The 13,341-nt window shown below is 48.9% G+C and overlaps 1 protein-coding gene across 1 annotated transcript in view; it reads left to right on the plus strand.

The window, feature by feature from the left end:
* Positions 1-799: 799 nt before the first annotated feature.
* LOC147661214 (neuropilin and tolloid-like protein 1) overlaps positions 800-13,341 on the plus strand; it is a gene marked incomplete at its 3' end in the record, with an annotated part of 310,411 nt that continues 297,869 nt past the window's right edge. Inside the window, exon 1 of the mRNA XM_086951234.1 lies at positions 800-2,175. Coding sequence (XP_086807360.1) covers positions 2,148-2,175 — 28 coding nt within the window. The remainder of the gene's footprint in view (positions 2,176-13,341) is intronic.

The raw sequence follows: 13,341 nt of genomic DNA on the forward strand, positions 1-13,341 counted from the left end.
ACGAGCAATTACCGGCGGCTGAGATGAAATTTAGCATTCCACCTACCAGTGGCTCAGGTTAATTTAAATAATGCACCGGTCACATTTTCCTTTTCCTGCATCCCTCTGCAGCACCGTTTCCAGCCCTTGTAAGCCACATTCCTTGCCCATCACTGCGGTCCAGAGCGGCCGGGTCTGTAGTATTACTACCTGCATGACTCTATGGCTGAGCGACTGCCTGAGTCCAATGTATGTCCTCTCCGGTACCCCAGTTGAGCCGGTTCTACTATCTACTGCCAGGGACAGAGTCCTGCCTTCAACCCCCCCCCCCCCCCCCCATCCCCCGGTCTAGCCTCATCTATGACAAGACCTATTCACACAAGGGACGACAATTTACTGTTTAAGGGAAGAGAGGCAAATTAATCGGAGACAGAAATGTCCCCTCTACACACTCTGGGAACAGGACACTGCCCCTCTCCCGTGCCCAACCCCCGCATCCTTTCATGTTAATCGGCGTCTGTGCGCACTGTGGACACTGGAGCCGGGCTCGACAGGACCTGCGCCTACGCGCGTCTGAGACGTGCTAACGCCTCGGACAGATCATGAAATGTGCCTGGGCGGTGCATTAGGCAGATGTGAAGGGATTCACGGGATGGGGATTGCTTGTTCGTGTTAGGCGCGCGTGTCTCCTTCCCTCTGCTCAGCGCTTCTCCATCCAGAGGCCACTGTGTGCGGCAGAGCGGGATAGCGCCCTCCTCGTCCCTCCCCGGTGCTGCAGCAACAGGTGCGACGCCTGCCGGAGCTGCAGGAGCCCAGCGCGCGCAACTCCCCCGCAAGAACAGCACTGCAGCGGCGCATCCTGCATCTGCGCGCCAGCACCGCACTCGGAGGGCTCCGACCTTCACTGGACAGGGTTAGCGAGCATCCTGCTCCAGGCGCGAAGTGCGAGGGAGAGACCGAGAAAGCGAGTGGGGAAGGACCAAGACCTGAATTCTCCCGCCTCGCATCCTCGCTGACTGCTCCGCAAACCCTAGAACTCGTGCCCGCAGGAAAGCCGCCCTGGTAATCCCTCAACACGGCCCGCCCACTGGCACGCTGCTAGCGGACGCGCTGCTTCATAGTCTGTTCAAGCAGCACCCGGCTGTACCCGCCGCCAGCATCAGGACCAGGAGGTCCCTTGAGAAGAGGAAACTTTTTATCCCGGCCCGGGGATGGGCACGGGCGAAGTGAGGGCATCCCAGGCGCAGGCTGCAGGTGCACTATGCCCGCTCCTGCCGAAGGAAACCAGGGAACAGGAGTGATCTTGCGCAGTGGGTGGCCTGCTGGGACGTGCCTTCTCTTTCCATCACTGGGTGATACCCGCGGGGGCTGAAGCCTTTCGTCGCTGCAAGCGCTCTGCTGCTGGTTTGCTGCTGGTGAGCGTTGCTGCTCTGCTGCTTGTGGAGATGATCCTGCGCCCTCAGGAGCGCGGGTGGGAGCCGTTCTTGAGGTGTCTCGTCTCCATCCAAGGCTCGCCAGGCGCAAACATGATGTGAAGCCACTTTTCTGGCATTGGTGCGCACCGCTCTTTGCACGCGGTAGCCTTGCAAGGTGGAGCCGCCGGAGGGAGCTGATGACGGACTCTTTAATCCCCTGGATGCGGGAGGGGAAGCACCGTAGGATAGTGAGCGCGCCGGCCCGGGGATCATGTGAGTGCTCGGATGTGCTGCTGGTCTGGCATGATCCTGGCGCGGCGTCTGCTGACCCTGGCGCGGACAGTGCTCGTCCTTTCTGCTATGTATGATCACTGAGCCCCTCTCTGCAATCCTTCAGCCCTTTGGATTTTTGGGGCAATTGGTGTGTGCTGGATCTATGCGCATCCTCTCGCTATGGACCGTGGCCTGGGTGTCCCTGGGCTTGGCACGCGACTGCACGCTGATGTCTACGACTGGTCTCTGCTCGCATCTGGAGGACAGGCGATGACACCGCAGGCTGAGGCGCTGAGGCCGGCCCACGTCGGAGGCTGCTGAGGAAGAGGGTGCAGCCGGTGCGCGCAGTGTGCGCTGCCTGGGTGTGCGGTTCTGCCTTCTCGAATCGCGCCCGTGCCTTTCCCCTCCGCCCCCGCTGGAAGTCCTCCCGCAGCTAAATGGAATTAGTGGAGATCGCAGCCCCTTGTGCAAGGAACAGACATGACCCATGGGCGCAGTTTGTTTCACAGTGAGTATGTCGGCGCCGGTGTTGGTGGTGGTGCCCTTTGGGGGACAAGAAATGGCCTGCGAGAACTACCACCCTCTTCCCAGTCCAGCCACCGGATGTAGGGGGAGTAAATGTCTACTGTTAATGATACTCGGGCTGAACAGCCCTTAATGTGCCTCAGGTCTGGCTGTTTGGTGGGAAACGGGGCGAGTTTGAGCTACCACTGAAAGTTTAAGACAGGCAAGCTTGTTGTCAGCGCTGCCGGAGAATGGATGGCTCTGTGATGTTAGGTGTAGAGAAGAGTCTGGTGATGGTGGGTGACAAGTCAGGGGTATTTGCTTTCGGGAGGAGGCCTTGATCAGTGCGGGGTGGTTTTAGGAGACGGTCAGACAAGGACTAGAGAATCTAGTGATGCCGGTGGAGGGGTGGGAGAGGCGAGGTGGGGGGGGGGGGGGGGGGGGAATGTGGCATGTGTATGCTCATAAATTGTGGCGCTACTGCTTGGCGGCGGGGGGGGGGGGGGTGGTGATGTCAATTGAGGGGTGAACGTGCTGATATAAAGCAGCCTCTGGTCTTTGCTGGACTGCTGGTGGCCTGGTGCATGTTGAAGGCGAGGATGAAGAGGTGGATGAGAATCTGATATGTGTGGCTGCTGGTGAATCTGAGGTGTGCTGCTGGGAAAAGGCTGAGTTTCGCAGAGTGGTTTGTTTGGTGCTGAGATAAAATAGCTAACTTGACTTTTGCTGGTAGTGTGAGTTTCTGTCGTGTAGGCGAGAGATTCAGTCTGCTGATGTGGGTTCAGGACAGGGGCTTTAGTGCAGGAATGAAATACACACTCGGGCGATAGCGCAGAGGACAGAGGGTGGTATACTGAGGTAAAAAGGAAGGTGGCTGGTTGTGTTGCTTGAAAAGCGGCGGGGTGGTACGTTTCTGTGGAGATGTGATCAATGCTAATGGCTGTGATGTTTTATTTTTTCTTGCAACGAAGAGAACATTTTGAATTACTGCTGGGGTGCAGGGATCTCTGCACTCGTGCTCAGGTGGACGCCTGAGATGTTTTCTCCTTAAGGTGAAATTCGACAATATGTTTGCAGGGGCGATGTATCCGTTGTTTTGGTAGACATGGGCCAATTCAAGGAATTTCGAGATTAGTGAACCGGTCAGTGAGTGATATGTTCTGGGTATGGTGTGAATGAAGTCTTGTGTGCTTTGGTGCCAATAGCCGTAGGCATTTCTACTACTGTTTCTGAGATGAATATTTAATGAGGGTTTTACAATGTTGGGAACGCATGTTTTCTCTGCGTTGTAGGTAGAAGGAATCACTCAATTGCTTGCACTAATAATGCAGGTGTGCCATTAGCAAAGCAAGCGATAAACGGTTACCAGATGCTTCTAAGTCACCCAAGGAACCAATGGGAGGCTGGTTTGTGTTTTCTCAGCTAGGAAAAAAATCGACCTCGGGGCGCACATACCGTTTTGCAATGCCTTGTGCATCTTTGTGGACATTAGACCGACAATTATTTGTTGAAATTATCATTTATTTTGAATTTCAACCAACTGTGAATACGAATATGACGCATTATGCCTTAATGGGAAAGGCTTCCTGCTTCGAGTGACTGAGATTAATTTTAATTTAAATACAAAATCAAAGTCAATTGCTTTAATAATAGGTATGATTTCTGTTTTCTCTCTCTCTCTCACACACACTTGCTCTCTCTCACACTTTTTCTCTCACACACTCTCCCTCTCTCACACACACACACTCTCACACGCACACACTCTCTCTCACTCTCTCTGTCTCTCTCACACACACCCTCTCGCTTTCTCTCCCTCTAGCATTCTCTCAAACACACTTTCTCTCTCTCTCTCTCTCACACACACACACTCACTCTCTCTCGCGCTCTCTCTCCATTCTCTCCGGCAATCATCCTCTTTTCCGATGACTCCCACTCTTGGCCTCTCCTCCCCTCTCCCTCATCTTTCATATCTTAGTTTTGTTGTGAACTCCTCTCCCTTTGTCCTTTAGTTCTACAAGACCCTTTCATGTTTCTACCGCACTGCTCACACCTCGGCATTCTTATGTAAATAATGCACCTTAACATAGCAGGTCAAGCAGGTTTTGTCAACATCATAAAACTGTCGCCTACAGTTAAGATAAAACAGGGGACGGGCTTCGACCTTATTCTAAAATATGCACGGTTTGTTACAGGCTTGAAATAATGCGGCAACTTTCTTTTCGAATGTTGCCAACGTTTTCACTTTTTGTATGAAAAATTCAAGCAAACACGTGCCACGTAAAGCAGAACTTTCCCTCCATACGAGCAGCCGCTTCTGCCTGTCTGGAGAAGGAAGCTGGGATCTGGGACCTTGGGTAGCGCCATCTTGCGCATGGCTACCGTCCTGCACCGGCGCTGACGTGTAATTCACCAGGAATCCGAGGACTGGAACATGTCCGCAGTGCTGTGAGCAGGCATGTCGCCAATACTTGGTGTGAGAAAAAAACAGTGCAAACGTGCACGTTTTCTGTAAACGGTACCGCCTCTCACACACCGTCTGTACCAAATGGTTTTAAAACCTATGATGGTGCGCCACGTGGCCGCTGGACGATTTGACGTTAGAGACTGAAATGGCCCCAGCCATGACTCACAGCAAATGTAATGACAAGGATTTACTAAAGGTGCACGGCCTGATAATGAGCCATAAAGGCATGGCACAAACATCGTCAAGGAGAGATCCCCCTGCACACTTTCGAAGCACACCACTTTGCATTTTGCATAGCCAACAGTTTCGCTGCGCTGTATCACATGGTAGCGAAGACAGGCTAATTTGTCCCTGATTGCTTATACGTTCTGTTCATGTCTACCCTCCCTCCTTCCCTCCCTTTCCATTCCTTCCTTCAATCGCTTCTGTCTCCCACTCTCAGATCCATTCTCATATTATTTCTCGGTCGCAATGCCATCGTCAGACCATCTTTTTGATTCACCAACATCTCTTGCATTTTCTATTTTTTATACTCTTTCGCTCAACCTTCAGTTGTCCCCTTTGGTATTAGACTCCCTATGTTCTGCTGATTCAGTCACTCTGATGAAGGCCTTGGGTCTGTCTCCACATTTTCCTAAGACTCATTCAGTATTTTGGTGTGTGTCTGGTTCACTCTTTGTTTGTCACCCCTACTTTCCTCCTCTGTTTTTATTGTCTTCCTTTCCTAATGATGACTTGGTGTCACTCTGCTTAAGTCTTAGTCAAAAACGGGGGCATGGCACCTTAATCGCAGCACTGGCTCTGCATAGCTGTGTTGGCATATTGTTCTTGCTTACTTGATGACATTTAGAGAAGACGTGCCTGTCTGTCTCGCTCGCTATATATGCCTGCTACTTACCTGCTGTTTTGAAATGCCTACTTTCGCTCTTAAAACCAATAAAACAAATTTGAAATTAAAAACGGGGGCACTGTTCCATCGGTGAATGTGCAGTGACCTTACATACACACCCCGAGCTGGGAAAGGAAAAATATGGGAATCCTTAAGAAGGACAGGAAAGACTAGGTTTGGTTTTTGGACCCTCTCAGTGTACACCCAAGGGAGCGAGGGGAAAGACAATCTTTGTTTCTTGTTGCCCTCACACACCCCAAAGGATGTCATGCTTCATCACCGGGCAGTGCTCCTCGTTGGGCCGGTGCTGCAATGCCCAACGGGTCTCCCGAAGGGTCGCTTTGGCGGAGATCTTTTAAGAGAACAGCTGTAAGATGTGTGCAGGTATGTGGAGGGGGTCCTATAAAGTGATGGTGTACTTGGTGAGTGAATAAAAATGACTAGGGGAATCTGGAACGCACTAATTCCAATAGTAAAAAATGGGTTCCCCTGTCATCCTAAAAAAACAAGGAAGTTGTGGGTTACAATGTGGGTATTTTATGTACCCTCAGTAACATGTAGTCAGGTCAGCTCGGGGTGTGTATGTAAGGTCACTGCACATTCACCGATGGAACAGTGCCCCCGTTTTTGACCAAAACGTTTGTTTTTTGGAGCACGGGCACTGGACCATAACAGCTCCTGGTCCCCCTCTCTTTTGTTTGATTTACTCTGCTTGAGTCCACTTTGTTTCTCGCTGCATTACTATGTCGATGTTTCGTTCAGTCAGTGTTTTTTTTCTTTTTTCTTTACCACCAATTTTTGTCTCAGCTCTTTCTTTTTTTTCATTTTATAGACGTCTCTTTCCTGGTTTGTGGCCTGCTTTTTCTAGACCCCACTCTTTTTGGGTTTTATCTGTCCCTCTCTCTGACCACTCACTGATATAATCTTATTTTGTCTAGTATCTCCCCTTTGTGATACACCTCGCTTGTTTTCGCTTCTGCTTTTCCCCTTTCTTGTTATTCTCTTTCTCATGGTCTTTCTCCACCTTCTTGCTCTTTCTGACGTTACCTCCGGACTGTCTCTGTTACTATTTTCCTTCATTTCGTGTGTCGTGGGGCAGCCTCTGCAAGCCTGTGCAAACCAACTTGTACTATAAATTTGAAAGAAACCAAAGTTCTCCATATCTCAAATATTTAGAAGTTTGGTGAAGGTTAAAGCAGTTGGAATCCCCCTGAAAGTGCCCCATACCAATTGGTGTAAAAATTCACAGCATATTTTTTCCTTACATTTGCACAGGTCCCAAGACTTAGGTTTGCAAAGTAAATGTTCACAAATGCAAGACATAAATATAGAAGCAAGTGTGATTGATGAATGTAAGCAGGAGAATACAGATCAATTTAAACAGTTTGGTTGGGCAAGCACTCACTACAGAGATCTATGTATGAACTGCAGGTCATGTTTTGAAATGTTTGCAGGAAAACCGAATCATCCAATGACAACTTTACTAGCTGTTTACATTACATAACTGAATGGTTCCAATCTATAGGTATAGGTCTTGAAGTGTGAGAATGTGAGTCAGCCCTGGTGGGTACAGTTCTGTGACATGCAGGCAGGCAATAGACTGATTCGTGCATTGAGGGGCATTAACCAACTGATTTATCCAAGTGGGATGACAGCTTGTGACATTCTGGATGGATACTAAGCATGGGCGAATTTTGCGGATCTCGCGTTCGCGAATTTTGCGGATTTGCGGATTCGCAATCCGCAAAATCCGCGAATTCCCGCGAATTTGCGGATTTTTTTTTTTTGTGTTCGCCCGTGTTTCTGCCAGTTCGCGAGGGTTTTTACAATTTCGCAATTTGCGAACTTACCTGTCGGGTCGCAAGTTTTGCGAACTTGTTGTTTCTACGTGTCCAGCCTGTTTGGGACACTCTTCTTCATCACTGCCACTCTCTGTCACCACTGCCACTCTCTGACTACTCATGCCACCCTCTGGCCCACCCATGCCACCCTCTGTTTCATCACCACACCCTCTGGTTGTCCAGTGTAAATTATTTTCGGCAAAGCAAAGCACACCTTCCCTGCCTCAAGTGACCTGAATTAATTTGGGGCTGATTAATGTGTCACAGAATATTTTTTTAGCTGGCACCTGCTTCCTTAGTGCGCCCTGATTAGTGATCTTTTGCACTTGCTAAGTGCTTTCATTGTTGCAAAATTAGTTACAACACCTGCCCTGCCCCAACTGACAATAATGAATTAGGGGCTGATTAATGGATTTTAACTTCCAGCCTGGCTCCTGCTTGTCTCCCTTAGCTGTAATTCAGGACCTTTGTGGCATATGTGTAACTATTCTGAGGTTCAGAGCAGGGTCACATAATAGTTTCAACTGGCAACTGAACTCTGGAGGGGCCCCTCAGGAAGCACTACAGGAAATGGCTACTAATGATGAGCCTGAACTTTTGAACCTGGTAAGTAGTTACTTTCAGTTTTGCTAAGATCGTATTTCTGCAATTTTGCACTTATTCGCGGGGCGCGAACTCACGCGAACAGTGCGAGCAGTGCGAGCAAAATCCGCTGCTCGCGGATTTGCGGATTTTGCGGGAGATTCACGAATCTCGCGGATTGCGAATTTCCCGAAAATCCGCAAAATCCGCGAGCGGAACGGATTTTTCGCCCATGCTTAATGGATACACCTCTCTGCAGCAAACACTCAACACACTGACATGTCTAGTTGCAATAAGAAGCTGGGGCCTTTGGTCTCTACTGCTGGAGCCACATCCTATCTATCAATCTAACAGTGATTGCAATGGTTAACCTACAGTTTGCACGTACGTCTTAGCAACAGGTAGCATGAGCTACTGAATTATTTGACTGGGATGATGTGATCTGCAGGTTCACACCAGAGCGTTGATGTTGTTCTGTGCCTGACATAAGGTCCTCATAAAGCTATCCTATGATGCAGAACTGGAAAATCACTGTCATATTATTGCCTGACACAAAGATCTTGCCCTAAACACAAACATATTGCCCAGTTTGTGTTATTAATCGACAATTCACACCCAATGGTCTAATATTTCTGTCAGCTATATTTAGGACACACTATTTATGCCCTGTGATCTTTTTGTATGTATTATTCTGACATGTTAAACGTATTATTTTCTTTCCATTCAGTTACTTGTAATTTTGCATGTAAAATGGGAAAAAGAAAACTACAAGTCAAAGAAAATAAAGACTAAAGCAAGACTGGATGAGCTACTCAAATGTGACAAAGGCAACTGTAGTGTTCATTTTACACATCACTCTCTGGAGATAGTGCATTAACTCCTCATCACATCCGTGTCCCTGTCCTAATATCATGAGGTGTGTTAACATCCTAAAAACAGACACATCAGTACCTACTTCCAATAAAAAAGTAAACTCCTGCCCCTCCAAGTGTGCTTACAAAGGACAACCTCTAATCATAAACCGCTGTTTTGCGTGCTTTCTATCAGAGCCAGTTAACTTAGTGGTTTTTGTCTCTGGATAGGAGCTCCTGCTTACTTTGTGGGCTATGTTTGGTTATTTCTGCTTTCTGTGGATCGTTTGTTTTCTTCACTTTCGTCGACGTTGAGGCCCTTTGGGCTTGTGATCTAATTTACACTGCCACTGTCAGCACCAATGCCTCCTGCTGGGCTTCTTTAGGCTGTTTGGTGTTTGTTCACGTGTTTCACATGCCCTTTCATATCTCCCTAGCTACCTCATTGTCTTGTGACTGAGATTGAGGCTGCTCTTCTGGATGTTGCTGTCAGCCCTTGATGAGTGAGGATTCTTCCCAACTAGTTGGGCTGGATGTCGGTTTCCCTGTGTACGTTGTACTCCACTATGTTGGACCCAGGGTGTATGTATTTGCTGTGAGGCTCTGAAATCATCATTTCCAGAAGACAGGTGAATTCCTCCCCTTCTCTGCCTGACATGCAGGCTGAGAATGGGCTTCCCACTATACTTCCTGGCAAACGTGTGAGGTCAAGCTTTATATTCCTGTATCACTTCTTGATCTTCTAGAGTGTGCCTCAACTTCCCTTCGGGTTATGTGGTGGTGTTCTAGTGTTTGTCCCACCCTTCCCTACTTCCTGATGTTACCTTGAGCCTCTGTTGTTGGAAGTGTAGTCTCACAGTCTCTCTGACTAGTGGAACTAAATGTGGGACAGCCACTTTCTACGCACCATGTTGGGCTTGGGCGTATTTGTCGGCTCAGCAACGTCTTCATTTCCTTCACTGGGGAATTAGTGAATGCATGTACCCCAATATTTTCTTTCTGCGTTGTGGGCTCGGCTTGGTATTCACACTCTGCTCCCTGCTGGGATTGGGACTTCTGGGACTTTCCGTTCCATATCTTGGTGTCTTCTGTTAGATATTGTGTACCCGAGACACACTTGCTGAGTTTGTTGCAGGCTGTGTGATGCTCTTGTGATGTTTGACTTGCTCTTTACTGGTTCTTATTGTGCCTGGGGCCAGTGTTGGGTATATTCTTCCGGGAGATGCTGTGGGCCTCTGGAATGCTATCTCTCCCCCTGGACTGAGGACTGGGGGGCAGTGGACCACCACCATGTACTTACTGCTGTAATAAGTCGCTATATAGCGCTGAGTCCGGAGAGCCTCCCGTACTACCCGAACTAGGGAGTCAGGGTTTGCAGGCGGATGAGGTAACACTGAGTGAGGTTACAGTTGCTATTTCAGGCTTGGCTTCGGGGAAGGCCCCTGGCCTGGATGGGCTACCAGGGGATCTGTATAAACAGGAGAACACTGTCTGGGCGCCCTACTTCGTAGCCCTTTTTAATGGTGTCCTCAGTGGGATGGAAATACCCAGTACTTGGCTGGGGGCTGAGGTGGTCCCTATCTTCAAAAAGGGATCCCCCCTGCTCCCAGCCAACTACAGGCCGATTAGCCTGATAGATGTAGCACAGAAGCTGTTCGGTAGGGTTCTCCTGAACAGGCTACAGGAATGGATTGAGGAGGTGGGTGCCCTCAGTCCATATCAGGCAGGCTTTAGGAAAGGGGTATCGACTGTGGACCAGGTCTTCAGACTGAACCTGATCTGCTGGAGGACAGTGAGGTTCGAGGGCGGTAGTCTGTACACGATTTTCGTGGACTTAAAAGCCGCCTTCGACCTCGTGCCAAGGGGGAAACTCTGGGTCATCCTAGCAGGGATGGGTGTCCCACCAGACATCTTATTGACCCTACAGAGGCTGCATCATAACAATTATGCCCAGGTGAGGTGTGGGAGGTCGGGGGAGCTGACAGATAGATTTCCCGTTGGCAGAGGGGTAAGACAGGGTTGTGTGCTGGCGCCGACCCTGTTCTGCCTCTTCGTCAACGGGATATTCGCTCACCTAAACGCCACCGACTATACTGATGCCCCTAAACTGAATGGCAACAGCGTGCCCGCAATAATGTTTGCGGACGACACGCTGTTGGTATCCAAGACACCCATGGGCATTCAAAAGATACTTGATGCCTTTGTGGCCTTCTGCCAGGATAGAGGGCTCGAAATCAATGCCACAAAGACCAAATATATGGTGTTGAATCCAAGCCCTAAACAGCGCCCGAACCCCTTGTTAGGAGCAACGAGACTGGAAAGAGTTGCCACGTTCGAATATCTCGGCGTGACACTCAATGAAAACATGACCTGGGAGACCCACCAAACTAGGGCTAACCTCAAACTAGTGCAAATCACTGGGGGCATCACACGAATGATGACCGGTTCGACCTACCGCCCACTGGGGGCCCTAATCCAGATATATAAGGCACAGGCAAGGGGGGCGATCTTGTACGGGGCCGAATTGTGGGGCCATATCCCCTGTCGGAATTTGTCTCGTACAGAAAACAGGTTTTTACGACAAATTACCGCACTCCCCCCTAGCACCCCGCTCCTCCCTTTGAGGCTTGATTTAGGGCTACGGCCACTTGTCGACGAGATAAGTCTAAGACCCATAGCCTTTTGGCGCAGGCTATGGTGCGGCGACGATCTCATCGACTACAGGGAGGAATTGGTCGAACTACTAAAACATCCCAAGGCGCTCAGTATTCCCTGGGTCCAAAACATCCAGTTGGTTTGCACAGATATGGGGCTCCCCGAGCTGTGGACTGAACCAGCTACCACAGCATCAAGAATCCCGAAGAGAGCACTTGCGAAGTTGTTCCACGAGCACAAAAGGGCTAGGGTTATAGCCACCCAGACAGAGGGGTCCCTCTCCTCCTTATTCCTGCAAACTAAGGATCTCTACATATTTGAGAAAGCCCTTGATCCTGTATACCCCATATTCACCAGGAAGGTATTTCTCCAGTGGAGGTACGGCACTCTGCCTTTACGGTCCTTTACTAGTACCTGGGCGCAAACCACTTCGACCAAGTTCTGTCCTCTTTGCGTTGACAAAGAGGAAAATGACTTGCACGTGATTTTTTTCTGCCCAGCATATAAGACAGCTAGAAAGTACTGGCTGCTGCCATTGATCAAGAATTTGGGTGGCAGGGAATACGCACCGATGTACAGAATTTTAAAAAGCGATGTTTCTGGCCCAACTGTCTTTGCACTTTCCAAATTCCTAACGAATGTCTGGCACACGCGTAGTCGTCTTATAAAAAATACTGGGTAAACTGGAGAATCCCTCTTTTTTAACAATCACCTGTAAAGTCTGGTTTTTATGAACAGTATGTATTGATGTTTTATAACTGTGATAGATTTATCTCATTTTATGTATGTGTATCTTTTATGACCAAATGGTCGAAATAAAGATTAAATAAATAAATAAAACTTACTGCTGTAATAAGGGATGAGATGATCATGCCCTGCATGAAACACTGGGGCCCTGATACTGATGTACAAGTCAGTGCCACCCTTTGTCCTGTAGTGTGGGCTGGTCTTTGGTTCCCCCCTGTGCTCCCTGCTGGACTTCCTTCTTATTGTATGTGTACCCTACCTCACTTTACCTAGTTGGCTTTTTGCGGGAGATGTGTGCCAGTGTTTGTCATTGTCATCTTGCCATTCACTTGCTCCCCCACACAGCCTAAGGCTAGAGTAGGCATTCTCAAAATGGAGAGCCTTCTTCACTAGTGGAGGTGTGTGTGTGTGTATTTCTGTTGCCCTGACTTTTAGTTTCAGGGGTGTGTACTGGTCTTGTTCTTACACTTATTCTCTCAGCTGGACTTGGGTCTTATGAGAGGTGTGACCTGTTCTGTCTCATATCAGACTCTGTGCCCCGGCCTCTTTGCTGGACTACTTGTGGACTGTGTGGTGATGGTTCTGACATATATTTTCTTCTGTGTCTGATGGGCTCTGTTTTTTTTTTTATTTGAGTAATTTCTTTTTGAAAATAAAGAGCATATTTACATGGTACAGAGTGAAACACATGGGGGAAGGGAAAAGAAAAACAGGGACCAAGAAAAACATCCGAAAATGACAGAGACCTGATTGACCTCCTGCTCACAGCGGCGGTCAAAATGGTGTTGAACAATTGGAAAGACACAGCAAAGGCCACCTTTAAAGCTTGGTTCAACTGGGTCATATTCCTAAGAGGAGCCGACACCATAACAACCAACAGCCAAACGAACTCAGGGAAAAAGAGCGAGATATGGCTGTCGCTAGACAACTACCTGTCCTCTCATAAGCTACCCTGAACGCCCGGACTAGGCAAGACTGCATAAACAACACACGCATCCTACTCTACAACACAATGCGCCTCTCTCTCTCTACTCTCTATATCCCCACACCTCTTCTTTTTGTGTTTTCTCTCTTCACGCCACCAGGGGTGCGAAAAGATAATCAGACAGGCTGTAAGGGGGCACGGGGGAAACTTAAAAAC

Source organism: Lissotriton vulgaris, unplaced genomic scaffold (assembly GCF_964263255.1).
Source record: "Lissotriton vulgaris unplaced genomic scaffold, aLisVul1.2 SCAFFOLD_2154, whole genome shotgun sequence".
NCBI classification, from domain to species: Eukaryota; Metazoa; Chordata; class Amphibia; order Caudata; family Salamandridae; genus Lissotriton; species Lissotriton vulgaris.